At 35.2% G+C, this 27564-nt stretch overlaps 1 protein-coding gene across 3 annotated transcripts in view; it reads left to right on the top strand.

Annotated features, from left to right (window-relative positions):
• The first annotated feature begins 1078 nt into the window (after positions 1 to 1078).
• Positions 1079 to 27564, top strand: part of rnf19a (ring finger protein 19A, RBR E3 ubiquitin protein ligase) — a 73377-nt gene continuing 46891 nt past the window's right edge. For all 3 annotated transcript variants that reach the window (XM_073821803.1, XM_073821804.1, XM_073821802.1), the window contains exon 1: positions 1079 to 1231. In XM_073821803.1, coding sequence (XP_073677904.1) covers positions 1201 to 1231 — 31 coding nt within the window. In that variant the 5' untranslated portion in view covers positions 1079 to 1200. The remainder of the gene's footprint in view (positions 1232 to 27564) is intronic.

Below are 27564 nucleotides of genomic sequence, written 5' to 3'. Positions count from 1 at the left end.
AATAAAGTGATCAATTGATATATAATGTATATAATAATAATGCAATGTCTATATATATATATATATATATATATATATATATATATATATATAATTTGTTACATTTATATGCATACATATAAATATATTTTAATTTGTATTATTAATTATTAAAGGTGGTATGATTTAATATATGGTAATCCTTTCTAATAGCATAAAATATTATTAATATTTTTATTAATAAAATCACAATTATAAATTTAACTTGGTGCTTGCATTAAAACAGTTATATATATACATATACATATATATATATATATGTGTGTGTGTGTGTGTGTGTGTGTGTGTGTGTGTGTGTGTGTGTGTGTGTGTGTGATTTGTTACATATTTATAATATTAATATTTATTAATATTTTATTCATAAAAACACAATTATGAATAAAAATAATATTAAAAACTAAATAAATAATAAAATATATGTAATTCTATAAATAAAGTGAGCAATTGATATATAGTGTATAATAATAAAAATAATAATAATGTTTGATTCTATGGTTGAGAATTATTACCATATACTAAGGAATTTTAAAGAATATCAGGTAAAAAACGTAAAATATAATTTTAAAAAGGTCCAAAAATTGTCAGAGAAATAAAAAAACACAAATAGCTAGTTTTATTTAATTCTTCATTTCTAAAATAAGCATTTTTGGCTGATTTATTTATTTAATTTTTTTATAAATCATGCAGAAAAATTGATAAAATACAGCAGAATTCTTCATACAACAATGACGAGAATATAAACTATTATTAAACCTTAAAATACCATCATAAAAGCTTTAAATAAGAAACTTTAAATAATTTTAATAAAAGGCGATGTTTTGACAGATTAGTGCTTGTGTGTAAAAGAAAATAGCAAAGAAGCTGTCTTAAAAACAGCGTACAAACACATCTCTCGAGTCTGGGGAAACATTGCGAGCAAACGTGATTTACGTCTTCACTAAAATTATGCTTTGAAGAATGCGCGCCGACTCTCGCGAGATTTGAGTTTGAACTGATATATGAGAAGAGAGCCAGACGGATGCCAGTGAGTCAGAGCGAGCGAGTGAGCGAGTGGAGGACGGGACACAGGACGGCCCGACTTCAACCCGACAAAACAACTCCCTCAAGTTGCCTTCTTCTTACCCCACACTCGGAGTTTTTCGCCTTTATTTGTCACCTGGAATGAAATGCTTTTACGTGGATGACGTGAAAGGTGAGTCGCCGTTGTATTTCGCCATTTAAACGGCTAGTTTGACGGCTTGGCTAACGGTCGTATGTTCGCTTTCACATTCGCTCGCTGGCGGACGTGAACGCGAACGTTTACGCTTTCATTTCACGAAAACGAATCTAATATGTATCTGCTTACAACAAATAACCGTCTATCTGCTGCTGTACGCCCGCTAGCTGGCGTGTAGGGTAGTAAAATCGCTTTAAAGGGCCTGTGGTGGGTCCGACATTAGATGGACCTAACGTTACCATAGGCATGTAGCCAGCTATCGCATTGTCCATTTGTTTCTGTTAGTTCAGGTTATATTCACACCTCCGTAACCAGGAAGTTTGTTCAAATGAAACATTTACCTAGCTTTATCCCTGCCGTTGAATGTCACTAAACATTTGATCTACGTTATACACGGATAAGACGTTTTTAGACCCTATGTTAATGGCTTGGTGGTGTATTAGCAACAGATCGTAGGTTTAACGTGACTAGATAGTTATAGACTAACGTTACATAACCAATCAGGTAATCAACCAAATTGTAGTCATGTTGAGACTGGAAAACATGTTGCTGTTACATTTTGTGCGTTGGATTGTTTCCTGTAATGGTTAACCCACATGAGTAACTTAGTGTTGTAAAAACGATTAATCGCATCCAAAATGAATGTTTGTTTACATAAAACGTGTATATCATGAATATATGTGACCCTGGACGATGAAACCAGTCATGAAGGTCGATTTTTTTTTAAATTTAGATTTATACATCATGCTGAAAGCTAAATAAAGAAGCTTTCAATTGATTTATGGGTTAAGTTAGATCTGAGGTCGCAAAAAATGCCTCTGAAGTTGTCCAAATGATGTTGAAGCTTAAATCTAAAATTAAATTTGATATGTTTACAGTAGGGCATTTACAAAATGTTTTCTTGGATCATGATCTTTATGTAATATGCTAATGATATTTGGCATAAAAGAAAAATAGATCATTTTGACCCATACAGTGATTTGTTGACTATTGCTACAAATATGCATGTGCTACTTAAGACTGGTTTTGAATGCACACAGATGCATGGATATATTTAATAAAAGTTTGTTGTTTAATAATATTTACTGTCAACATTTGAAGTGGACCAAACCTTTCATCAAAGTTGTTTTTTGATTCACTTCAAATTTTGACTACTGTATTATGAATATAAATATATTTTTTAAATATATACTGTATGTGTGTACATATATATGCATAATAAATATACACACATATATTATGTAAACAAATATTTATTTTGGATGCGATTATTCACGATTAATTGTTTGAGAGCACTAAAATCAAATGTGTGTTTTTTGCTGATTATGAGCATTCAGATGTTACTAAATGCCAGTCCTAAGTCATCCAGACTGAGTTCAAAGGGTAAATTAATGTAAGGATTGTCCCCAAGTAACTGTCCCTAAGAGAGTTTATTTTACTAATAGTGAGAATGAGTTAACTAGTTTCTGGTATCAACTTCCCATGGCTGTTATTAGTGTGGAAACGGTTCAAATGAAACATTTACCTAGCTTTATCACTGCTGTTAAATGTTACTAAACCTCTAATCTACGTTATACAGGGATAAAATATTTTTAGACCCTTTGTCAATGGCTTGGTGGTTTATTTAGCAACAGATCGTGCGTTTAACGTGACTAGATAGTTATAGACTACATAACCAATCAGGTGATCAACCAAACTGTAGTCATGTTGAGACTGGAAAACATGTTGCTGTTACATTTTGTGCATTGGATTGTTTCCTGTAATGGTTAACCCACACGAGTAACTTAGTGTTGTAAAAACGATTAATTGCATCTGAAATTAATGTTTGTTTACATAATACATGTGTATGTTATGAATATATGTGACCCTGGACGATGAAACCGGTCATAAAGGTCGATTATTATTATTATTATTATTATTATTTTTTTTTAACATTTAGATTTATACATCATGCTGAAAGCTAAATAAAGAAGCTTTCAATTGATTTATGGTTTAAGTTAGATCTGAGGTCGCAATAAAATGTCTCTAAAGTTGTCCAAATGAAGTTGAAGCTTAAATCTAAAATTAAATTTGATATGTTTACAGTAGGGCATTTACAAAATGTTTTCATGGAACATGATCTTTATGTAATATCCTAATGATATTTGGCATAGAAGAGAAATAGATCATTTTGACCCATACAGTGATTTGTTGACTATTGCTACAAATATGCATGTGCTATTTAAGACTGGTTTTGAATGCACACAGATGCATGGATATATTTAATAAAAGTGTGTTGTTTAATAATATTTACTGTAGTCAACATTTGAAGTGGATCAAAACCTTTCATCAAAGTTGTTGAACTTTTTTGATCCACTTCAAATGTTGACTACAGTATTATATGAATAAAATATATTTGCATGAATATATTTTCAAAATATAGACTGTATGTGTGTACGTATATATGCATAATAAATATACACACGTATATTATGTAAACAAATGTTTATTTTGCATGCGATTATTCATGATTAATTGTTTGGGAGCACTAAAATCAATGTTTTTTTGTTTTTTAGCTGATTATGAGCATTCAGATGTTACTAAATACCAGTCTTAAGTCATCCAGTTCAAAGGGTAAATTAGTGTAAGGATTGTCTAGGGCTGGGCGATTTGGCCTAAAATCAAAATCTCGATTAATTGAACATTTTAACTCGATTACGATTAATGAACGATTATTTTATTTATTAATAAAATTATATTTAATTATATTTATATAATATTTATTTTTTTGCCCTCATAGTTCACTGACAAGTAGGGATGCACCGAAATTAAAATTCTTGGCCGAAACCGAAAACCGAAAAAGAGGAAACCAAGGCCGAAAACCGAAACACCGAAAGAATTATGCCAATTATTAGTACCATTCCATTTATGGCTATGACTGTGTACTAATCTTACTAGACTCAAGGCATTGCAATTGCATACATTAATATTAAAGTTTCAAAGAATAAATCAATTATATTAATTTAAACAATTATTATCAATCAAGTATTTTATTACTTGACATATACATATATTTTACTGCCTTTGTTTAAATTGTTTAAATTTTTATAACATTATCTTCTGGATCCATCACATCATAGACTGTAAAAAAATTCACATTTACAAGTCTACGCGTTTCTCTTCCAGCAGGAGGCGCTGTCAGACTGGTATACAAAGCAGCGCAACAAATGACTTTGAAACGTGCAGCGCTCAGATTTATTCAATGGATAGCCTTTTGAAGTTTCATCATTTCTTGTCTTTCAGTCCCCACATTTAAGACCACCTGAAATCATAATTATGACTTTTATAACCCCTAATAACACTGCAGTTTTCAATTAAAATTAAGAGCTTTATTTCAAGAACCGATTTTCTGAAACAAACCTTGCACAATATACGTTTCTTTTTATACGTTTCCCACCATATTCAGGGCACAAGGAAAATATTAGGGGACTAAATTAATATCAGCATATGAAGTATAATCGTCTCTCATTGTCTCTGAGAGAATGCACGTCAGATGCTGAAAATCAGTTTTCACTTTCATTTTAACATTGCGCAGTTTTCACGTTGCTTGTGTGATATCCATTGGCTCACCTCCATGGTTTAAAACATAGATATTAATAAAAATACAGTAAAAGACATATCTTTAAAATATTGTGACGTAACACCAACGTAAAGCTAATGTTTTTCACTCACTGAAAGCTACATCTGTCTCGATCTCTGCTCTTATCACTGCACGCACGACTGCAGACACAACCCCTCTCGAAATTTCGGCAAAACAAGTTTTGCAAATCGCTATCCGTGGGTCTTTCCATACGTCCACACCGCAGACGTGTTGCTTCAGACAAGCACGTGCAGGCTGCAGTTTCTGTTTGTGTCAACATACTGTTTCGGCCGTGTTGTTTCGGTGATAAAAGTCTTTCGGCCGAAAACCGAAAATGCACTTTCAAAGTAGAAAATAAGCACTGTCTTCTAAACAAAATTACTCTTGTATATCCTGTAAATTTTTTAAGCTCTCCATGGACATGTCGGCGGAACGGAGCGGGGTCACGTGACTCCATACGCGGTACTGTTTTTAAAGGGAAAGTAATCGAAATAATCGACCTGGAAACATTTGATCGATTATAGGTTCTGAATGTCGATTTCGATTATTTTTCGATTAATCGCCCAGCCCTAGGATTGTCCCTAAGTAACTGTCCCTAAGAGAGTTTATTTTACTAATAGTAAGAATGAGTTAACTAGTTTCTGGTATCAACTTCCCATGGCTGTTATTAGTGTGGAAACGGTTCAAATGAAACATTTACCTAGCTTTATCACTGCTGTTAAATGTTACTAAACCTCTAATCTGCGGTATACACGGATAAGACGTTTTTGGAGCCTTTGTTAATGGCTTAGTGGTTTATTTAGCAACACATCGCACGTTTTATGTGACTGGATAGTCATAGACTATAGTCAAATCAATCAAATCAAATTTGAATTTAAATCAATCAAATTGTCGTTTTCGTCTTGAGACTGGTTAACATGCTGCTGTTACATATTGTGCGTTGGATTATTTCCTGTAAAGGTGAACAAGTACGCTTCTGTAGAAATCAAAGGTGTTTTCTGCTGAAAATGAGGATTGAGATGTCACTAAATGCCAGTCTTAAGTCATCCAGACTGAGTTCAAAGGCTAATTTGGTGTGAGGATTCTCCCTAACTCACCCAAGAGAGTTTATTGTACTAATAGTGAGAGAATGAGTTAACTGGTTTCTGGGATCAACCTCCCACATCTGTTTTAGTTAACTAGCATTGGTTAATCTTAGAACTGTGGAAAGCGTTGGTCGAGAGGTGTTGACCTGTGTATGGTGTAAATGTTGATTCAGCATCCACTTTGACGTATTAGTCTGAGACTCTGAGTCAATATTAGAGATGTGAGATAAAGAATGGGCTGTTGTGGGGTTAAGGGAAGATTTCCATGAGTTGGGTCTATTTTCATCATTCTGCTGGTGGTGAAATAGAGGATCAGTGTTTGATGTAAATCCTTGCTTGGAAGCAGCTTATCTTCAGTGTTTACCAATGTGGTCTGGTTTTGATCCCAAAACCAAGGGAGGCGCACACAGCTCCAGCGGACGACCACAGATTTTTGTCATAGTGAGTGACGTAGTGTTTTTTGAAAATAGCTGGGAAAATTTTTTATCTTGACACAAAAAGGACATTGATTTTGATTAAATCCAATTTACATACACAAAACTGACTGAATTTCTACAAAAGTGTGCTTGTTTAAGCAAGTTAGCCATTACAGGATATACTCTAATGAAGAATGTGTAACAGCAATGTTTATTAGCATAATATTTCTGTGTATGTAAGAGTATATACATTTTATTTGTTTATATAAGAGTAATATTTAACAGAGAAATTGTCAATAAATATTACTTATGTAAATAACTTTATATGTAAGTAATATTTCTGATAAAATATCATTTTGTCACACACACATTTGTTTATATATAAAAAAAACTATCAAAAATATTTAGTCAATAAATATATTTTTTATATTTATTTTTGTTTATATGCAAATATTTAATATTTAACTTATTTGTTTATATACTGTAACTATTTATCAGAAATATTGTGCCAAATTAAGTGAGTAAACTTTGATAAAATATTTATTTGTTTATATATAAGTAATATTTATTAAGTTAAACATTTCTATGTGTGTATTTATTTGTTTATATAAGAAATATTGTCAAATTAAGTCAAAAAACATTTTGTTTGATTATATGTGTGTAATATTTATAAAGTTGAATTTTTTTTTTTTATAAAACATACATTTTGTGTGTTTATCAGAAATATTCTGCCAAATTAAGTCTGTAAACATTTTCTGATAAAATATTTATTTATATGCAAGTAATATTTATTAAGTTAAACATTTCTAATAAATGCCACGTGTTTATCAGAAATATTATGCCAAATTAAGTCAGTAAACATTTCTGATAAAATATTACTTATGTATATTACAGTTTGTTTATATTTATGTATAAGTAAGTAATATTTATAAGTATATTTAAATGTTTTATATATATATTTAGTGTTTGTTTATATAAATAATATTTAGCTGAAACATTTGGCCAAATTAGCTCAAACATTTCTGATAAAATAACTTTTTTTCATGTGCTTAGATTAATTTTAAGTAATATTTATCAGCAAAATTATTTATGTTTATATGCAAGTAATGCTTATCAGAAATATTATGCCAAATTAAATCACTAAACATTTCTGATTAAAAAATATTTATATATTTAAGTTACTGTTTTTATGTTTATATTTAGGTAATACTTTTAGGAAATATTTATAAATATTTAGTAAAAAAAAAGTTCATATATAGTTTTTGTTTATATGTAAGTAGTATTTATCAGAAATATTGTGCCAATTTAAGTCAATGACCTTTAAAGTCAAACAAAAAGCCTGCTACTCTTAAAATGATGCCTATCTGTGATTTAATGCAAAGCAGTCTTTTATGTAGGATCAGGTTTCAGATTTCAGATCTGAGTATCTGGATGATCTCACTCTGCCACAGGTTATTAGACCAGATTTGGCAACGTGGATGACCACAAATGAAGCAAACGATCTGTTTGAAAACTACTTTGGGAGAAAACCAGTTTGACGTTGAGATCTGTGTGTGTTTACCTTGTTTACGAATTCCCCATGGTCTTGTTCTTGACCTTAATCAAAGTCTTGGGCTTGTTTCTCTCTGTGTAGTTGGAAAACAATGGCTGCTTTATGCTAGAGCTGAAAGTGCCATGCAATCAGGTGGCTTACTAAACACACATCAAACTGCACTAATAAGAGTTTGTGTGTTTTGAGGGCCAGACATGCCTCAGAATGGCAAAAGGATGTTGTTGTAGTACCTCTGTGGCCAATGTGTGTTAACACAGTTCATTAATTCTTCTAGGAAAAAGTTTCTGTGACCTTAAATTCAAAGTCTTTGCTGTAGAGACAAATGTTTTTGCCTGCCGCGGGGTATCTGTGTTTAAGGATGGCTGGTAATGTAGTTGTGTGCAGAGGTCAGGGCCTCATTAAAGCGGCCACAGCGTTTATGTATGCGTTCATCAGAAGTCCCAACAATGCAATGGTTTGAAAGACCTCATTGGCAGTGATCCGTGCAGCAGCCACTTATTAAATGACTAGTTACTTGTTAATTTCTCTTATGACGTGCAGTGCAGCTAACAATTCAGTATAACAGCACTCTAAATGATAGTGATTACAGGGCTGTGCACACTGAGGATGATAATTACAACTATGAAGTTTTAATCTAATTCTGTGAGAAAGGAAAGTACAAATCATAGGTGTAACAGTAATACTGAGGAAGTGTCTTTGATGAACATTTGAAGTTTCGGTAGTGACATCTTTGTTTCTTTGGGCGTTATATTATAAAATTGTCACAACCGAAACATTTGGTAAAGTTTCGGTAGTGAAATCTTTTTTTTTTTTTTTAGATATGATCCCATAACATTTAGTTTTTATTAGGGCTGTCAATCGATTAAATTTTTTTTTTAATCGCGATTAATCGCATGGTTGTCTTGAGTTAACTCGCGATTAATAGCACATTTTTATCTGTTCTAAATGTACCTTAAATTAATACTTTTTAAAGTTTTTAATACTCTAATCAACATTGGCATGGACAAATATGGATGCTTTAAGCAAATGTGTTTATTATCAGTGAAACCATACTTGACTAGACTAACTTGTTTCAAATGTCATAGATGTTTTTCAAATAACTTGTTCATGTCTATTAGACACATGAAAAAAAGAACATGGAAACATCAGGTTCCCATTACTTCTCTTTCTTTGCACTGAGCAATTTACTTACACAAGCCTGTTTTCATTATTTGCAGGACAGGGCAGCTCACTACTTCTGAACATGCAAAATCTACATTTATTATTACATTTGTTTGCCTCTCGGTGCCCACATACTGTAATTTGATGCAGCCAAGTTCTCAACAAAACTGTTTCCATTGTTTTGATTTAATATTTCTGTTATCAGACAACCAAAGTAATATAAAATTATAACTGAAAAAAATCCTGAATTATGATCATGATTCAATCACTGAAAAGAATCATTTACCGGCATCTGGACATAAGTCACTATTCCCTGCATTATTATCGCTGTTTTTAACTTCCTGTTTGAATGCCTTCAGGATCCTTTGACTTTTTAGGAGTTTAGCCATTTAAAGTTATTTGATCCCAAAAACCTGCTTCTTTTATTCTAAATAGAGTTTAATTTACAAAAACACTGGACTTACAAACATACTTAAAAACACAAGACGTTTCAGTGTTCATCCAAACACCTTCATCAGTTGTTTGGTGCACAGGAAGTAACTCTGGCAATTGTAGACAAAAGGGTCACATGATCTAAATCACATGACAGGTGTTAGTCCAATTGTGTGCCAGAGAAGATGGTGCTCCAGCAGTTTAAACAGGTCTCCCCTCCCCTGCCTGTGAGGGGGAGTCAGTTGGCTTGTCTGCAAAACGCCGGGGCAATGTTCTCAAAACAGCATTGTATGATGAGGACAAATGATGTCTCAGTCCCCCACCTCTGTTTAAAGAAGGTCGCTCTACTTTCACATAGATGGCCTCCTTGACGCCTCTCTCAAACCATCCATCCTCTCTGTCCAAAATGTGAACATCTTGATCCTTAAAACTGTGTTGCTCTTTTTGTAGATGGGTGAAGACAGCTGATTCTTGTCCTGAAGAATTCCCCCTCCTATGTTGAGACATACGTTTACTAAGCATCTGTTTTGTCTCCCCAATATAGAGATCTTTGCACTCCTCTGTGCATTTTACTGCATATACCAAGTTACACTTCTGATGTTTGGGAACCTGGTCCTTTGGGTGGACCAACATCTGTCTCAAAGTAGTTTTAGGTTTAAAATACACCGGGATGTTGTGCTTAGAAAAAACCCTCCGGAACTTCTCTGACAACCCAGCCACATATGGAACAACGATGTGACTTCTTCTAGGTCTTTTAATCTTGGTGTTTCCTGGTTTTGGGTCGTTTTGTTTGTTCTTTTGTGCTTTGGTGAAGGCCCAATTAGGGTAGTGACATTGTTTCAATGCTTTTTCTATATGTCTCTGTTCTTTATTCCTTGCCCCCTGGTTGGTGGGTATGGTCCCTGCTCTATGTTGTAAAGTGCGGATTACTCCCAGTTTGTGCTCCAGAGGATGGTGAGAGTCAAACATCAGGTACTGATCGGTGTGGGTGGGCTTTCGATAAACCTCCACTTGCAGGTCTCCTTCATTCCCTAGGTATATGCCACAGTCTAGGAATGGGAGTTGATTTTTCCTCATCTCCTCTTTAGTGAACTTAATGTAATCATCCACAGAATTGATGTGGTCAGTGAAGGGGCCAACTTCATTGATCTTGATCTTCACCCATGTGTCATCCACATACCTAAACCAGTGAGTTGGAAGGGTTCCACTATATGCCTCCAATGCCTTCCTCTCTACTTCCTCCATATAGAGGTTGGCCACAATGGGAGACACGGGGGAGCCCATAGCACAACCATGTTTCTGTCTATAAAAGACATCTTTATATTTAAAGTAGGTGGTATTCAAACATAGCTCCAACAAAGTACTCACCTGGTCTGGGTTGAGCTGTGTTCTGTCCCTTAACGTGGGGTCATGACTCAAACGACTCCTGACTGTCTCAATCGCCAATACTGTTGGCACGCATGTGAACAGGGATGTCACATCGTATGACACCATGGTTTCATCACCCTGCAATGACAATCCCCTGATTTTTTCCACAAAATCCATAGAATTATTTACATGGTATGGAGTGTTACCAACCAGTGGGGCTAGTACAGTGGCCAGGTATTTTGCAATGTTATATGTAACTGAATTTATACTACTGACAATTGGTCTGAGGGGATAATTGTCCTTATGTATCTTTGGTAAACCATACAAACAAGGTGTGGTGTCTCCTGGATACAAGTGATAGTATAACTTGCGGTCTATCACTCCTTGTTTTTCTAATGACTGTAGACAATTAATCACTTGTTTCTTGTATTTGCTGGTGGGGTCTCTCTTAAGAGTTTCATATGTGTTGTGATCGCTCAACAAGGTGGTTACCCTGGAGTGATAGTCGTCTGCATTTAGCACCACTGTACATCTCCCCTTGTCCGCTGGCAAGATAGTGATATTAATATCCTTGCTTAGAGATGTCAGGGCCCTTTTTTCCTGTTTACTGAGATTGGGTGGTGGGGGTTTGGCTTTTAGAAGAGACATGGACACCTGAGAACGGAGCTGTTCAGCCTCCTCCTCAGAGATATTATTGTTCCTGATAGCTGACTCAGTTGCAGTGATCATATCTACCACCGGGATGTGATCAGGTGTTACTGCAAAGTTAAGACCTTTGGCCAAAACCTCCATCTCCGGCCCTGTGAGTTCTCTATCAGACAGGTTCTTCACCCATTTTTCGGAACTTACTCTCACATCTTCCTCCGGTAGAGCATTCTGTTGAATGCCTTGAGTATGTGAACATAACAAGTCAAACTTCTTAATTTGTCTTTCCTTGCTCTTGGTGTGTTGAGCCAACTGTGCATGCTGTACAAAATCAGTCACTTTGTATAAAATATCTTCTGGTAATTTGGTAGCCAACTTCTGATATAGCCGTTTGTTTTCTTGCTTCAAGACATCCAAAGTAAAATGCACCTGTCGTATCCTTTCATTTAACAGCTGTTTTTGAGCTCTTTGTAAAATATCTGTTGCTTTGTGACCTTTAAGAGATGATCTGAGACGCAAACTTTTAGGTGTAATTCCATGAAGCCGACATCTTAGGTGAAAGCGCACATGGTTCCTGTAGTCCGCCACTTTCCTTGCCATTTTCTCATACTCCCGTAGCACCTTTAGGCTGTCCTCGCCAAATTGCTCTGCAATATGTCTGTGGAGATTCATTCATCCAGGTAGAAGTTCCTTCTAAATAGAGTTTAATTTACAAAAACACTGGACTTACAAACATACTTAAAAACACAAGACGTTTCAGTGTTCATCCAAACACCTTCATCAGTTGTTTGGTGCACAGGAAGTAACTCTGGCAATTGTAGACAAAAGGGCACCATCTGCTCCAATGTTAAACTGCTGGAGCACCATCTTCTCTGGCACACAATTGGACTAACACCTGTCATGTGATTTAGATCATGTGACCCTTTTGTCTACAATTGCCAGAGTTACTTCCTGTGCACCAAACAACTGATGAAGGTGTTTGGATGAACACTGAAACGTCTTGTGTTTTTAAGTATGTTTGTAAGTCCAGTGTTTTTGTAAATTAAACTCTATTTAGAAGGAACTTCTACCTGGATGAATGAATCTCCACAGACATACTGCTTCTTTTATGTTTTAATGTATTGTTTTAGTTATAATGTACTGATTGGAGAGCCTGGTCTCATGCAAATGCGCACTAGCACGACTTTGTTTCTATTTGGCGTGTTATTAATAAGCTAAAATTAACTTTGGCGTGCATGTGATATAGCCGTTTTCGCGTGCATACTCGTGTGTGGCTTTACGCATCAACCCCACAGCAACAATCCTAACGTAGCTCGACTCCGCTTGCATTCATTAAATATGCCAGAAGTGCCGGTGTACGCAAAAGGATAAAATACAGAAGTACCTGCGTACCGGCCCACTTCAAGCACTGGACACTATGAACATAACATCAGTTTTAACTGAAAGCGCTGCTCTACTGCCGCTCGCTGAACAGAGCAGACGCAGATATAAAGAGAGGGAGGTGCGCGCGCATTGGGAGACCTCACGCACGTTCAGCAAAACCGAAGAGCCTCAGAAACTATATTAGGTTTGTCCAATTATGTGTTTATGTATTGTTGCTAGACACTTTTCGCTAGATTGGCAGCATTGTGCATCCATTTCTTTAACTATGGGCTAGGTAGTGGGTCAAACAGAAAATGCGCGCTGCGTTAATCGCGCGTTAATAAAATTAGTGCCGTTAAAATGAATTTGCGTTAACGCGCTGTTAACGCGTTAATTTTGACAGCCCTAGTTTTTGTGTGTACAACTGTTCAGAAATGTGCTAGCTAACCATACTGATTAGCATCTTTGAGCAAAGTTCAAAAGTGGCTAAAATTGTCACTACAAAAAGTCATGACCAAAACATTTGGTGAAGTTTTGGTTGTGACATCTTTGTTTTTTTTTTTTTGGGTGTTGTCCCATAAAATTGTCACTACTGAAACAGTCACAACCAAAACATTTGGTGGAGTTTCGGGTTGTGACATCTTCCCTTTTTTTTTTTTTTTTTTTTTTTTTTATTAGATGTAATTCCATAACATTTAGTCTTTCATATGTGTAGAACTGTTCAGAACTGTGCTAGCTAACCATGTGCTGATTAGCACCTATGAGCTAGGTTCAAATGTGACTAAAATTGTCCCTACCAAAAGAGTCATGACCAAAACATTTGGTGAAGTTTTGGTAGTGACAGCTTTGTTTTTATTTTTTTGGGCGTTATCCCATAAAATTGTCACTACCGAAACAGTCACTACTATAAAATTTGGTGGAGTTTCGGTAGTGACTTCTTTGTTTTTAGAGTAGTATCCCATTAAAATTGTCACTACGGTAACAGTAGATTTGAAAGATTTGGTCAAGTTTCGGTAGTGACATCCTCGTTTTTTTGGGTGTTGTCCCATAAAATTGTCACTACTGAAACAGTCACGACCGAAACATTTGGTGGAGTTTCGATAGTGATGTCTTAGTTGCTTTTGGTTGTTTTATCCCATTAAAATTGTCACTACCACAACAGTAACGACTGAAAAATTTGGTGACGTTTTGGTAGTGACTTCTTTTTTTTTTTTTTTTGGTGTTATCCCATTAAAACTGTCACTACCGTAACAGTCACGACTGAAAGATTTGGTCAAGTTTCGGTAGTAACATCTTTGTTTTTTTTTGGGGTGCTATCCCATAAAATTATCACTACCGTAACAGTCACGACTGAAACATTTGGTGGAGTTTCGATAGTGACATATTCATGTTTTTTTTTTTTTTTTTTTTTTTTTTTTGGTCTTTTTTGGGTGTTATCCCATAAAATTGTCACTGACGTAACAGTCACGACCGAAACATTTGATGAAGTTTCAGTAGTGACATCTTTGTTTTTTTGTTTTTTGGGTGTTATCCCATAAAATTGTCACAACTAGGGATGCACCGAATATTCGGCCACCGAAAATTGTCGGCCGAAAATGGCCCAAAAGTGACGAAAGATTTTTATCACCGAAACAACACGGCCGAAACAGTATGTTGACGCAAACAGAAACCGCGGCCTGCACGTGCTTGTCTGAAGCAACACGTCTGCGGTGTGGACGTATTTCAGTATATCTGAGAAAGACCCACGGATAGCGATTTGCAAAACTTGTAATGCCGAAATTTCAAGAGGGGCTGTGTCTGCAGTCGTGCATGCAGTGATAAGAGCAGAGATCGAGACAGATGTAGCTTTCAGTGAGTGAAAAACATACGATGGCTTTATGTTGGTGTTACGTCGCAATATTGTAAAGATATGTCTTTTCTATATACTGTATTTTTATAAATATTTATGTTTTAAACCATGGAGGTGAGCCAATGGATATCACACAAGCAACGTGAAAACTGCGCAATATGTTAAAGTGAAAGTAAAAACTGACTTTCAGCATCTGATGTGCATTCTCTCAGAGACACTGAGTACGTTTACATGGACAACAATATTCCGATTTTAACGCGATTAAGACAATACTCTGATTAAGAAGCAACCATGTAAACTGAGATTTGATTAATTTAATCCGACTAAAGTCATAATCGGAGTAAACACAAATCGAATTAAGACAGGTGGAGTATTCCTATTTTAGTCGCATTATGGAAGACATGTACACACCTTAATCACACTATTCCCCTTCTGTAGGACTTTTCGCCACATTTTGTGACAGGATGCACACTAATGCTGCGTTCCAGGCAGGTTTTGAGCTCGTAAATCACGTCTTCAAACCACGACTCAGGTCTTTGTAGCGTTCCAGGCAAGTCACGCCAAGCATTTATTAATTTTAGCTATATTATTAATAATTTGATTGCAACGTTATATTGTCTTACACTCTATTTTTCCACCGTGTGCCACTTGCATAAACACCGCACCCCAGAGGCTTTATTGTTGTTTTGCGGGCTATGTCACCTCAGAACTCAGAACTGGGAGTACGTCGATCTAGTACGAGTTCACGAGTGGGAATTCACGGGTTTGAGTGCCTTTCCAGTGCACTTTCACGAGTAGAAGTTTGGAAAAACAGGGGGACCGGGTTGCCTGGAACGCGGCATAACGCTCTCAGTTGGTCGCACGTGCTTATGCTTTGGTTTCATTTTTATTTATTTATTTTTTTGCTACAACATGGGATTAATCAATGCTCATTGCTGATAAATGGTTTGTCTGTTATCATAATTTATAGTTTTATGGAAACGTAGTTAACATTCAACCTGTTCTTTTTCATTAGTATTATTTGTGATTTTAATTTTGTGAACGGGATTTCCACTATTGGAATGTCTTAGGATGCTTTTCACTTTTACTATCGAATTCATGATCTTGGTTTTGCCTATAGGCTACACCTATCAATTTTAAGATTAAAACAATTTTTTAAAAGATGGATTTGTTATTTTTAATTAAACAGCATAACAACAATAAAATAAAACCAGCTTATATCATTTAACCAAAACTAATAAGACGAGGCATGGACTCCATCACATGTAGACGGTGGGCCGAGGGTCCGTATCTGCTTTACTTTTCGAAATGGATGATCCCCATGGAGGGAGAACCTGGATTTGTAAAGTTGGGACAGTTGTTTTATTCTAAACGATATGAAAAGTGTTGCCACTCCCATTTATTGCACATTTTCCACGAAATCATAATTCGCGACCCGTAAATATGCAGGCAAACGCGGTTGCCTACTATATCAGTTGAGCCAATAGCGCGGCAAGATATTGACACGGGATTATTATTAACCAATCAGATGTAGTTTATTTCGAACAGCTGTTACACGAATGATTTAGCTATCAGACACCAGCAGCAGCAGCAGCGCATTGATCATCGTCAAGGACATTCTTTGTGTGATTGGAAGTATTCATTTAATTAGAATATGATATCTATATAAAATGTTTGTTTTGTACACTGTGTTGTTCAAACGTGTGTAAGCGTCTCGTTAGTGTCGTTTTAGTAGGGTAACGTTTCAGTTGGCGAACTAGTAGTAGCCATAGCCGTTGTAGAATATCATATTTAATATCTATTTAATATTTACTATCATATTTTCGGGCTAGGCCTTTTCAAGCCAATGTAGAAGTTTGCCAACAAATTATGTGTAGTTTTTTGTACTAATCTTATATTGTTACTGCAACTACACTGCACATGTCTGTATATGTTGTTCATACTGTATATCTATTTTGCTCTTATATATAATATATTTAATTTATATTATTGTAAACCATACTATCTTAACTGTATACTACTGTCCATACTGCACTGTACAGTACAGGTCAAAAGTTTGGAAACATTACTATTTTTAATGTTTTTGAAAGAAGTCTCTTCTGCTCATCAAGCCTGCATATATTTGATCAAAAATACAGAAAAAACAGTAATAGTGTGAAATATTATTAGAATAGTTTTCTATTTGAATATACTTTAAAAAGTTATTTCTGTGATGCAAAGCTGAATTTTCAGCATCATTACTCCAGTCTTCAGTGTCACATGTGACATCCAGTCTATCACATGATCCTTTACAAAACATTATAATATTCTGATTTATTATGAGTGTTGGAAACAGTTCTGCTGCCTAATATATTTGATGAATAAAAGGTTAAAAAGGACTGCATTTATTCAAAATAATAAATAAAAAAATTCTAATAATATAAATCTTTAGTATCACTTTCAATTGAACACATCCTTGCTGAATAAAAGTATTGATTTTATAGCAGCAGAACTGTTCCCAACTTTGATAATGAATCATATTAATATTCATATTCAGCTTTAAATCACAGAAATAATTTAAAGTATAATAAATTGAAAATCAATCATTTTAAATTGTAATATTAATAATATATAACAATGTTACATTTTTTCTGTATTTTTATTTTTTACAAATAAATGCAGGCTTGATGAGCAGAAGAAACTTCTTTCAAAAACATTAAAAATAGTTATGTTTCCAAACTTTAGACCTGTACTGTATGTCTAATACTGCACCGCCTGTCTATACAATATAATACCAACCTTCCTTTGCAGTTTCTTCAACTAATACTGCCTTCTCTCTTCTCCTTTGTGCTCGTTTTATCTTCGTGATATTTGTGAAATGGCTGTAGCACTCCCTGTGGTAGCCAGTGTTAGCTGGTTTGACTAACTGGTTTGTAGGTTCATGGCTTTGTAACTTGTATGCCTGTACTGCCTCTTCTGCAATGATACCTTCTCTGCCCTCAAGGTCTTTCCACAGAAACACTGATTTAATACATTTCTCCCAACTTATGTCTGTGAAGGGAATGGTGGGTCCACCACTTCCCTCAAATATATGCATACAGCACTTCATGTTTTGCCATTTCTTCCAAGTAAACATGGGCGGGAAAAAGAGTATTGTCTGTCTCGTTTTCAAGCAATACCATTGTCAAATGTGTTAAATCAGAAGGATGTATTTATTAAAGATTACAAAGAAATGACAGGACCTCGTATGACAAAAGGTGATTACATAAAATAAAAACAGTACAAATGGATAACGTTACCTCTACGTACTCATTTTGTGTCAAACTGAATATGTAGCAAAATTAGGTAAACTATTTCTCATCTTAAATAACACAATCTTAAATCCTGGGCGCGAAGCGCGCCAGTGTGTTCAGAAACGCGTCACCAACACCGACACTTTCCATGCACGCTATTGGATGAAGGCATCAAATACGTCATGCAGGTCGGACCCCGCACGTAGTTGCTTGCTCTATTCGCCGGGAAAATAACCTGGAGAAAGTTATCGATATTATAGTAATGGACAAAGTGTGTGAGTGGCAACAATTTTTATTTACTTTGTTGAAAAGCGTAGCGGTTACATATAAAAAACTGGGTTATCCCTCACCACAGATCGTTTGAAAACACGAAATCTCCACTCGGCCCACCGTCTAATGTGCCGACAAAACAATTTATTACAGGGCGCGCAAACACTGAGCAATCAAATCAATTAATTAAAAATAAATAAAAGAAAGCCTCCAAAGCGTAATGTGAGGTAAACGGCAAAGAGTTTTCAAAATGAAAAAAGAAAAAAAAAAAATAATAAATAGGTAAAACTAAACTGGCTTTCGACTTGCGTGTGTTTTTTTTGTTTTTTTTTTCCCTAAAAACTGACTGGCTCTGAACGCTCGCTGTATGGAGCAGACGCTTTGGAGCAGCACAGCATGCACTCGCACAAATGCGACCACGGCAAATTTTTACTCACACATTCTAAAAAAAAATTGTTGCATATGTCCAGAGCCACTTCAAGTTTTTGTAAAATTAAAACCGAAACATCCAAAAGTCTATAATGAAGATGAACTGATAGCGTCGCGTGTGGACTTAATGATGTGTGTCATTAATCGATCTATGTACTATAACATGTAAAACGGGAACATGAAAGGGATATTCTAAAAGCAACTCATGTAAACAGCTTAATCATATTATTGTCTTATTCAGAATAAGGTCATTAATTAGATTACTGCTCCAAAGCGTCTGCTCCATACAGCGAGCGTTTCAGAGCCAGTCAGATTTTAGGGAAAAAAAACAAAAAAAACACGCAAGCACAGTCACCGAAAGCCAGTTTAGTTTTACTTTTTTTGTTTGTTTTCATTTTGAAAACCCTGTTATCTTTGCCGTTTACCTCACATTATGCTTTGGAGGCTTTCATTTATATTTTTTATTAATTAATTTGATTGCTCAGTGTTTGCGCGCCCTGTAATAAAGTGTTTAGTCGGAATATAACACAGCATGCGATGGAGTCCATTCCTCGTCTTATTAGTTTTTGTTAATAAATGCTATATAAACTAGTTTTATTTTATTGTTATGCTGTTTAATTAAAAATAACAAATCCATCTTTTAAGAATTTGTTTTAATCTTAAAATTGATAGGTGGAGCCTATATATGTAAGCAAAACCAAGATCATGAATTCGAAAGTATAAGTGAAAAGCATCCTAAGACATTCCAAAAGCGGAAATCCCGTTCACAAAATTAAAATCACAAATAATACTAATGAAAAAGAACGGGTTGAATGTTAAATACTTTTTCATAAAACTATAAATTATGATAACAGACAAACTATTAATCAGCAATGAGCATTGATTAATCCCATGTTGTAGCAAAAAAAACAAAAACCAAAGCATATGCACGTGCGACCAACTGAGAACGTTATGCCGCGTTCCAGGCAACCCGTTACCCGTGTTTTTCCATAACTTCTACCTGTGAAAGTGCACTGGAAAGGCAGTCAAACCCGTGAATTCCCACCCGTGAACTCGTACTAGATCGACGCACTCCCAGTTCCGAGTTCTGACGTGACATAGCCCGCGAAACAACAATAAAGCCTGTAGGGGTGCGGTGTTTATGCAAGTGGCACACGGTGGGAAAATAGAGTTTAGGACAATATAACGTTGCAATCAAATTAATTATTAATATAAAAATAATAAATGCTTGGCGTGACTTGCCTGGAACGCTAAAGTCCTGAGTCGTGGTTTGAAGATGATTTACGAGCTCAAAAACCTGCCTGGAACGCAGCATTAGTGTGTATCCTGTCACAAAATATGGCGAAAAGTCCTACACAAGGAGAATAGTGTGATTAAGGTGTGTACATGTCTTCCATAATGTGACTAAAATAGGAATACTCCACCTGTCTTAATTCGATTTGTGTTTACTTCGATTATGACTTTAGTCGGATTAAATTAATCAAAAATACCAGTTTACATGGTTGCTTCATAATCAGAGTATTGTCGTAATCGCATTAAAATCGGAATATTGTTGTCCATGTAAACGTACTCAATGAGAGACGATTATACTTCATATGCTGATATTAATTTAGTCCCCTAATAATTTTCTTGTGCCCCGAACATGGTGGGAAAAAATAGAAAGTGTAAGGTTTGTTTTTGAAAGTCGGTTCTTGAAATAAAGCTCTTAATTTTCATTGATGACTGCAGTGTTATTAGGGGTTAAGAAAGTCTTAATTATAATTTCAGGTGGTCTTAAATGTGGGGACTGAAAGACAAGAATTGCGATGAAACTTCAAAAGGCTATCCGTTGAATAAATATGAGCGCTGCACGTTTCAAAGTCATTTGCTGCGCTGCTTTGTGTACTAGCATTCTGAAAGCGCCTCCTGCTGGAAGAGAAACACGTAGAGTTGTAAATGTGTACTGATGGATCCACAAGATAATGTGTTATAAAAATGTAAACAATTTAAACAAAGGCAGTAAAATATATGTATATGTTATTTAAGTAATATAATACTTGATTGATAATAATTGTTTAAATTAATATAATTGATTTATTCTTTGAAACTTTAATATTAATTTATGCAATTGCAATGCCTTGATTTTAGTAAGATTAGTACACAGTCATAGCCATAAATGCAATGGTACTAATAATTGGCATAATTCTTTCGGTGTTTTGGTTTTCGGCCTTGGTTTCCTCGTTTTCGGTTTTCGGTTTCGGCCAAGAATTTTCATTTCGGTGCATCCCTAGTCACTACCAAAACAATCACGACTGAAACATTTGGTGAAGTTCCGGTAGTGACTAGGGTTGCAAATAGGTGGTAAATTTTGAAAACATTCCAGAAGTTCTGGAAACTTTCCAGGATTTTTCTGAATTTTTCAGGATTTTTTGGAAAGTTTCTGAAAATTTACCGGAAATCTCCCCTTTGCAACCCTAGTAGTGACATCTTTGTTTTTTGGGGTGTTATCCAGTTAAAATGGTCACTTCCGAAACAGTCACGACTGAAACATTTAATGAAGTTTGGTTAGAGACATCTTTGTTTTTTGGGGTGTTATCCAGTTAAAATTTTCACTTCCGAAACAGTAACAACAGTTGTATTTCAAAATACAACAAACCTCACAAATCACATTTGAAATATTGTAAAAATTGTAATTATTTATTTACCTCTGAAAATGTTTTAATAAAATAGCAAAAAATATTATTATTATATTACCCTTCTTAACAAATTTGGGGAAAGGGTAAATATTTCAAAACTTTCTGAACACACAATATGAGAATTAACTGCACAATTACTAGTAATGTGTACCTTAGATATTGTACAACATGCATGCATACAAAATTTGATGTTTCCAACTCTTTGAACCAATTCTGTAGAATGGCTCTAATGTGTGGGTATTTGAATCAAGATCTTGATCTCTTAATGTAATACCATGTCGTTTAAGTTTGCTCGTGCACGCTTGTGCAACACTTTGCTTTACGTTGTGTGCAAATGCTTTCCTGTGCTCTGGCTGCACTGTAAGGGAGTGTTTCCTCTACTGCTGTGTCTTGTGAAACCATGTTCAGGAAATCCAGGGAGACACGTGTTTGTTAAAGGAAGTCTGTACATAGTGTCTATGTAGCGCCACTTCTATGCATTTTAATCTGGCTCTAGTTCGTGTACTGTAAACAGAATCTGCCCTTTGAAAAGGACAACGAACCTGAATCAACAGAACTAATGTCATTGATTTAAGTATACAGAGTTTTTCCCCATAAACCACTTGCGCGTTTATGTAATTTAGCATGAAATCTGTAGTTTCCTAAAAGCTGCAGATAAATCTGATCCGAACGCTTTCAGTTTTGTAAGAGCGCTGCGTATCTGGAGATAAGGGGGAAAGTGACGGCAAGTGACGCACTGTTTTGAAAGCCACATGAATGCAGGTGCTTCGATGCGGAGGTTTGACTGCTTTTGTCTCAATTTGTTTGTCAGTGCAAGTGAAGTTAATTTTAAACTTCTGCATTCATACTCACACACAGTTGATATTTTCAGCCTCGCTTTCCCCAGCAGACGTTGTGTACAGCAGCCGTATATAGAAAGCCTGTGTTTAGCGCTCATTACTTGGAGCTAAATCTTACTGCTGAATGACCTGGGAAGGCCAGCTGAACTGGCAGCGTCTGGATCAGATGGTGACGTCTTAATCTCCGTCCTTCATTCAGCATCTGAGAGTGAAGCTCCTTTTAGATTAGCCACTCAACCTGCAGCAGTGTTAACACCTATCATTCACCAGCTAGAGTTTGTTAATCCTGCTGTGTATCATAATATTGTGACGACTGGGTTTGAGGCAAAGCTACATGAAATCTGTCACTTCCCAATGGTAATTTCAGTTTGTTCGTTTGCACAACAGTCTTAAGGAAATGGTTCACCCAAAAATGTGAAAAGTTTTCTGAAAATGTCCTCATCCTTAGGCCATCCAAGATGTAGATGAGTTTGTTTCTTCATCAGATTTGGAGAAATGTAACATTGCATCATTTTAATCAATGGATCCTCTGCAGTGAATGGGTGCCGCCAGATTCAGAGTCCAAAAAGCTGATAAAAACATCACACTAATACACAAGTAATCCACACCACTCCAAGCCATCAGTTAACATCTTATGAAGAGAAAAGCTGCGTGTTTGTAAGAAACCAATCCATTATTAAGGCATTTTAACGATAAACCATCACTTCTGGCCAAACTACGAGTCCATAATTCATAATAACTCTTCCTTCAGTGAAAAATTCTAACTTCTGTTGTCCTCTCACATCAAAATCCACTAACATATTTGTTTAAAACGGTTTTGGACTGTTTTCACTTGCTTGAAAGTGTTTGATCTGTGCATATTTTTCTTCTGAGTCAGTTGAGACAACTTTTTCCAATGAAAAAGCAATATTTGAGGACTTTCATCTTAGCTGGAAGCAAAAATTTGAAGCTAAAATGCCTTAATGATTGATTTGTTTATTACTACCATTACTTGTGGGTTTTTGTGATGTTTTTATCAGCTCTCGTTCTGACAGCACCCATTCCCTGCTGAGGATCCATTGGTGAGCAAGTGATGTAATGCTACATTTCTCTAAATCTGTTCTGATTTAAAAACTCATCTTCATCTTGGATGACTTTCCAGCTAATGATTCCTTTAAACAAAAGGATATACACTACCAGTCAAATGTTTTTGAGCAGTAAGATTTGTAATGTTTTTAAAGAAGTCTCTTTTGCTCACCAAGCCTGCATTTATTTGATCCAAAGTACAGTAAAAACACTAACATTTGAACTATTTTCTTTTTGAATGTATTTTAAAATGTAATTTATTCCTGAGATTTTAAAGCCGAATTTTTAGCATCATTACTTCAGTCACATGATCAGAAATCATTCAAATATTCTGATATGCTGCTCAAAAACATTTATTATTGTTATGTTGAAAACAGCTGAGTAGATTTTTATTTTTTTTATCAGGTTTCTTTGATGAATAGAAAGTTCAGAAGAACAACAGTTATCTTTATCATCACTTTTGATCATTTTAAAGCATCCTTGCTAAATAAAAGTATTAATTTCGTAAAAAAAAATTTTTTTTAATAAATTATACTGACTCCAAGCTTTTGAATGGTATAGTGTATAATATTGCAAAAGTTTTATATTTGATATAAATGCTGATCTTTAGAGCTTTCTATTCACCAAAGAATCCAGAAAAAAATGTACTCAACTGTTTTAAATATTGATAATAATAATAATAATAATGTTTTTCTTGAACTGCAAATCAGCATATTAAACAGATTTCTGAAGGATCATGCAACACTGAAGGCTGAAATAGTGATGCTGAAAATTCAGCTTTGATCACAGAAATAAATTACATTTTAAAATGTATTCAAATAGAATTTTAAATAGTAAAAATATTTCAAAATTGTACAGTTTTTTGCTTTGGTTCAAATAAATGCAGGCTTGGTAAGCATAAGAGACTTAAAAAAAAAAAAAAAAAAAAAAAAAAAAAAAAAAAATTAAATATTAATGCTAGATACAGCAATTTATGCAACTCACTTTCTGGACAAACGAACCAGCCAAATGAATGAACTGGCCCTTTAAAATACTGATTTGAACGAGAAGTCAGATGTGTTTGTTTATTGCTTCAGTTTGTCTCAGTGCAGAGCAGCTTGCACAATAAAGTGTGACGCCATAACCTGTGACATTTTTTCACAATTCTCTGGTATTTAAAAAAAATGGTTGCTTGTTACTGGAAAAGCTGTTTGGGGGGAAAAAAAGTTGCATCAGTACTTATTTTCTCCCTAACGCTGCCAGATGAAGTATTGTTCTGTTCCGTATGTAAACACACAGGATACTGAGCTATTTCTGTTTTATTATGTCTCTCGGCACAAGCGCCGCCTGCTAGCCAGAGGTCATTTTGCTTGGTTAATATTGCATAAGGGCCTTTGAACGCTACAGGTTGTAGCTCCTCCTGTCCTTGTTCAGTCTGCTATGCTCTTTCCCGGTTAGATTGGAATGGAGACGGATTATAGCCAACCTGAATAAGCCTTTTATTTTAGCTGCTCAGCTGACAGCAGTTTGGAAAGCAGCTCGGGGATTTTGGATTTGGTGTGTCAGGCTTAATATCTGATCAAAGCTTTGTGTCCAGTATAAATATCAGTGCAATCAGCGCCATACAAGGTGATGCACGGAGAGCGGTCAGGAAGTAGCAGGGCGGGCTTTTAGGACGAGAGCGAATGTACGTTGTCACGGTGAGGAAGTCTGTCCTCAGTGAAGAATGCTCCCGGAAATTGCTTTAATAAGCTCATTACAGAAATCCCACTGCATTCTGTATACACGTCTGCTCCTGAGCTGCACATGGGATACGTGCCAGCTTCTGAGAGGTGTGTGTGTGTCCTGAAGCAGCTGGGACAGTGGAAAGCCCTCTCCTGCTGGCATAATCAGCAATTGTGCTGATGAAGAAAAGCCTATTTGGTTTCTTGGTGAACACACAAACACAGAGCAGATGAGCTCTGTCTCACAAAATGCCTAGCTGCTGACATCATTTCCTCCAGGCCTTCAGCTGACTGGAAAAAGGGGCGGAAGAGAGAAAAACGGGGGGAAAAAAGAAGGGTGGAATCCTTTTATTCTGTGCAGGCGTCTCCGCCCTGCCTGTTGCTTTGACTGCTTTTTCTTAGCCGCTTTGGGAAGAGGGAAACTTCTCAGCAACTGAGCTGGTTCACATGGTTCTTCGGAGTCAGATGTTACTGTAGTGGCCGTATAAATCTCCCGTTGTCTCGCTCACGTGAGCCGCTCTTTATGATGCTGGCTGCTGTTTTATATGAGCTAAATGGCTTCCATATGTGAGAAATGGAGTTGCAAATTTGAATGGTGCATTCAGTAGGAAACTGGTTTTATGGAATACTCATTTTGTTCAGGCCTCTATTTTTGGTCAACCTTCATTCTTTGTGTTGTCCATAAATGTAAGCTTTTGATTTTTGTTCTTATTAGTCTCAAATGACATATAGTACACTGTAAACTTAAACTATCTGCCAGTTTCAGTCTAAATGTTAAAATTAATGGCTCTCAATTATACTGTAATGTCGAATGGCTATAGTCATTGATTAAATATAAAAAAAAAGTAAAATTTCCCAGAAAAATCTGTAGTATTGGTATCAGTGATATTCACCTTCAGTGATTGGAAAAAAAAAAAAACATAAATTTTTTTTTTTAAATATGCTGTCTTTGTTGTTTCTGTATTAATTTGAAGATTGAATGTGAAATTATTATTGCAAATGAAATAATTATTGCAATATAAAAATATATTTAAACTTTGTTAGGTGGAGTTAATTGTGATTAATTACAATAAATTTAAGAAAAAAATGTGTTTTTATTCGTTAATGTTTTTTTTTTCGGTTGACAGCACTAATAATAATGTTTGGAATAAAAATGGAATTGGAAAAAATTCAATATGGTAAATACAAATAGAATTTAAAAAGGGCCTTAATTTTAATTTGTTAAAATTGTAATGAATTGTTAACATTGTGCATGTTTCAGTAATTAGACATGCTTTTTAATGACTGAATTTTAATTTAACCATCAAAACTGAGTCTGGAAATGTTCAAATGGGGGAAAAAACTGAAATCCAGGAAATTTAATATGGAATTTAAAAAAAAAAAAAAAAAAAAATAGAATTCTGTAAAAATAAAAAACTAATTTCATACGGACCCATCTAAGCTAATTAAATAAAACTGTGACTGTTCTTTCTATTAATTAAATGCATCATCTGGGTCTTTAAATTTTTTATATATATTTTTTTTTAAATTGTTGTGCGAACAACTCTCACTATTTTTACACTATTCTAAGTCGTTTTGTAGTTTTAAGTATGCAATTTGATTTTAATGTGTTTTATTTTTTGAACAACTGAAAATATTTGGCAGAAAGAATTATTGGTTCGCGCCAAAATTGTTTTGGAGGGCTAAAACCATTGGCCAAAACTGTGTTATATATTAAATTAGCACTTCTCCAGTGATTGTTTTCACCATGTGGTTGAATAAATGTATGTTAAGTTACCCAAATTAAATTCCCCAATCTTTTTTTGGCTTTTGGCTAAATAGAAAAATCACATTTTGGTTTTGGTTTTAAAAAAAAAAAAAAAAGTCCATAGATTGCTTGCTTTTTTTAATCTGATATCTTGGTGTGTCCCCCCCTTCTTTTTTTTTTTTTGTTTGTTTTTACAAAGTCAGTGAACATGTACGTCAGCTACCCTTTAGCAGTCAGCTTTTTACGAGGGGTATAAACAGAGTCTGAGTAGTTAAAGATGGTTGTGATAATGGAACAATGTTCAGAAAATGGTTTTCCTTTGCTCTAGCTTGTCAGGCTTTATTGTTTGCCTGTTGTCTCCCGGGCACAGTGTTTGTTTGTTTTTCTATAAAAACATTTACACCCAGTAAATGAAATTCTGTGAAGCTCTCAAAGATGTAATTAACTCCTCTGGTGTTTACACGAACTCATCAAGACCCCTTTGGTAAACAAAGACCCCTCACTGGAACTTGACATTTACTGTTACATCGTGATGAGTTGAAAGTCTTTTCATAAAAGACCCAGACTGAAATATTAAAAGCTAATGCTTATGATCTCTTTTATTACACCAGTGACTAATGAGGGTAATCACATGGAAATATGCCTCACTGGGGTTCTGTGCAAGCTCACTAATGTCACTTCATATTTCTTAAAGTAGTTTTATGATTGAACGTTTCTGAGAAGTACCAGAACTATAAAACAAAAACGTATGTTTACAGTTGTTGCAGCCTTGAGGGAAATCAAGCATGGGAAACTGTCCTTGATGGGCTAGAAAAATTTG

Source organism: Garra rufa, chromosome 17, assembly GCF_049309525.1.
Source record: "Garra rufa chromosome 17, GarRuf1.0, whole genome shotgun sequence".
Taxonomy (NCBI): domain Eukaryota; kingdom Metazoa; phylum Chordata; class Actinopteri; order Cypriniformes; family Cyprinidae; genus Garra; species Garra rufa.
The sequence above is the reverse complement of the archived record's forward strand: the minus strand, read 5'-3'. Positions and strand labels throughout refer to the sequence as shown.